Genomic DNA, 1779 nt, shown 5'->3' on the forward strand with positions numbered 1-1779 from the left:
GTGAAGCCATGGCACTCTACCCAAGGGGATAGCTTGAGGCTCTGTCTCAAAAAAAAATTTTTTTTTCACGTTTCAACTGGTTGCACACCTGTAATCCCAGTACTTAGGAGGCTGAGGCGGGTGGATCACCTAAGCTCAGAGGTTCAGGACCAGCCTGAGCCTGAGCCAGAGCAAGACCTCATCTCTAAAAATAACTGGGCTTTATAGTGGGCACCTGTGGTCCCAGCTACTTGGGAGGCTGAGGTGAGAGTCGCTTAAGCCCAAGAGTTTGAGGCTGCTGTGAGCTGTGATGCCACAGCACTCTACCAAGGGCAACAAAGTGAGACTCTGTCTCAACAACAACAAAAAAAGATTTTTTATATTTCATCAATTTGTCCTCATAATTTGCTCAGTAAACTTTCTAAAACAAAGGCAATCTTGAGCCTAGTCATGTCTGAACCATAAGCCATAAATTGGGGTGGAGGGTTGAATTAATGCCTGTGTGAGGTTCTATATTTCTTCTGTCAGAGGGAGATGTGAACATGTGCCATTCTAACTCCACTACTTTGGTCTACAGCAGGACTGCCTTAAGTGAAAAGAAACCTACTGTGAAGCCAAAGTCACCAGAAAAGAGCAAACCAGATGAAAAGGACCCAGAAAAGTCACCTACCAAAAAACAAGAAGGTGAATGAACAGCTCGGGCCTGAGGTGGGATTGGGGATCTGCTTCCATCCTGGAGACACGGAGGTGGGAAATGAGCCTCTTTCCTTTTCCTGACTGGCTGTCTCCCAGTGGGATGGCTCTGGGTACCCTGGGGTTTTAGCTTAGGCAGGGCAACATTTCCAAAGACACTGCAAAATATCCCTGGCCAGTGCTCCTTAACTGTCCCAGGATGCCATCTTTGATGACTATGAACTTAGCAGGGTAAAAATGGCCATTCCAGAAATGCTGCATACCAAAGATGAAAAATAGATGATTGTGACTGCTAGTAAAGATTTGGGAATCTGTTTGGAAATCTTTTTCTAGAGGCCACTTGCCTAAGCTAGTGACCTGCTCTGGGGCAGTAGAAACAAAGCCTCCAAAAAGCCCCAGCCAGGTTGGAGAAAGCTATTCTCCTTGTCAGAAAACTGCTGTCAGTCAGCAATGTTTCGGAGATGCATGGAAAGAAGGCACATGGGGAAGCCTATTTAATGACCAGCCTGTCGAGGTGAGGCTGAGCCCTCAGAGACCTGGTCACAGGAGGGGTTATGCATGTCCTGGAAGCAGTGTGTAGAGAAGCAAAATGACAGTCCCAGCGTTACAGGAGGGAGGCAGGAGGGTTAGGCCTTGAGAGAGAGGCCCACCTTGTGTGCGGTTCTTACCATATTCCTGACACTCTGAATACTTTTCCATCAGTCCCTGAGGAAAAATACCTGACCTTGGAAGGATTTCACAAATTTGTCATTGACCGAGCCAAGCAAGACATCCGCAGTGTCTGGAGAGCGATTTTGTCCTGCGGTTATGACCTTCATTTTGAGAGGTAAGCAGGTTGCCCCTCAACCAGTTGATGCCATGTGTAGAAATTGTTTTTCAGCCCCTAGATGCTTTGCCAAAAAAATACTTTCTGGGGAGTCAGTCTGTCTCCCTCATTTGTAATATTGGCTTCGTGAGTTATTTCCTAATGTTTCTTAATTAAGTGGGTTTTCTGGGGCTCAAAAGAGTAGGGCGCCAGCCCCATATGCCAGAGGTGGCAGGTTCAAACCCAGCCCTGGCCAAAAAAAAAAAAAAAAGTGGGTTTTCTAACCCATTTATAAACAAACC

General features: G+C 46.5%; 1 protein-coding gene across 1 annotated transcript in view; it reads left to right on the plus strand.

Annotated features, from left to right (window-relative positions):
• HECTD4 (HECT domain E3 ubiquitin protein ligase 4) overlaps positions 1-1779 on the plus strand; it is a 213386-nt gene that overhangs the window by 196257 nt on the left and 15350 nt on the right. The window contains exons 64-65 of the mRNA XM_023513244.1: positions 557-663; positions 1375-1498. Coding sequence (XP_023369012.1) covers positions 557-663; positions 1375-1498 — 231 coding nt within the window. The remainder of the gene's footprint in view (positions 1-556; positions 664-1374; positions 1499-1779) is intronic.

This window comes from Otolemur garnettii, unplaced genomic scaffold, assembly GCF_000181295.1.
Source record: "Otolemur garnettii isolate 467f Iridium unplaced genomic scaffold, OtoGar3 scaffold00038, whole genome shotgun sequence".
Taxonomy (NCBI): Eukaryota; Metazoa; Chordata; class Mammalia; order Primates; family Galagidae; genus Otolemur; species Otolemur garnettii.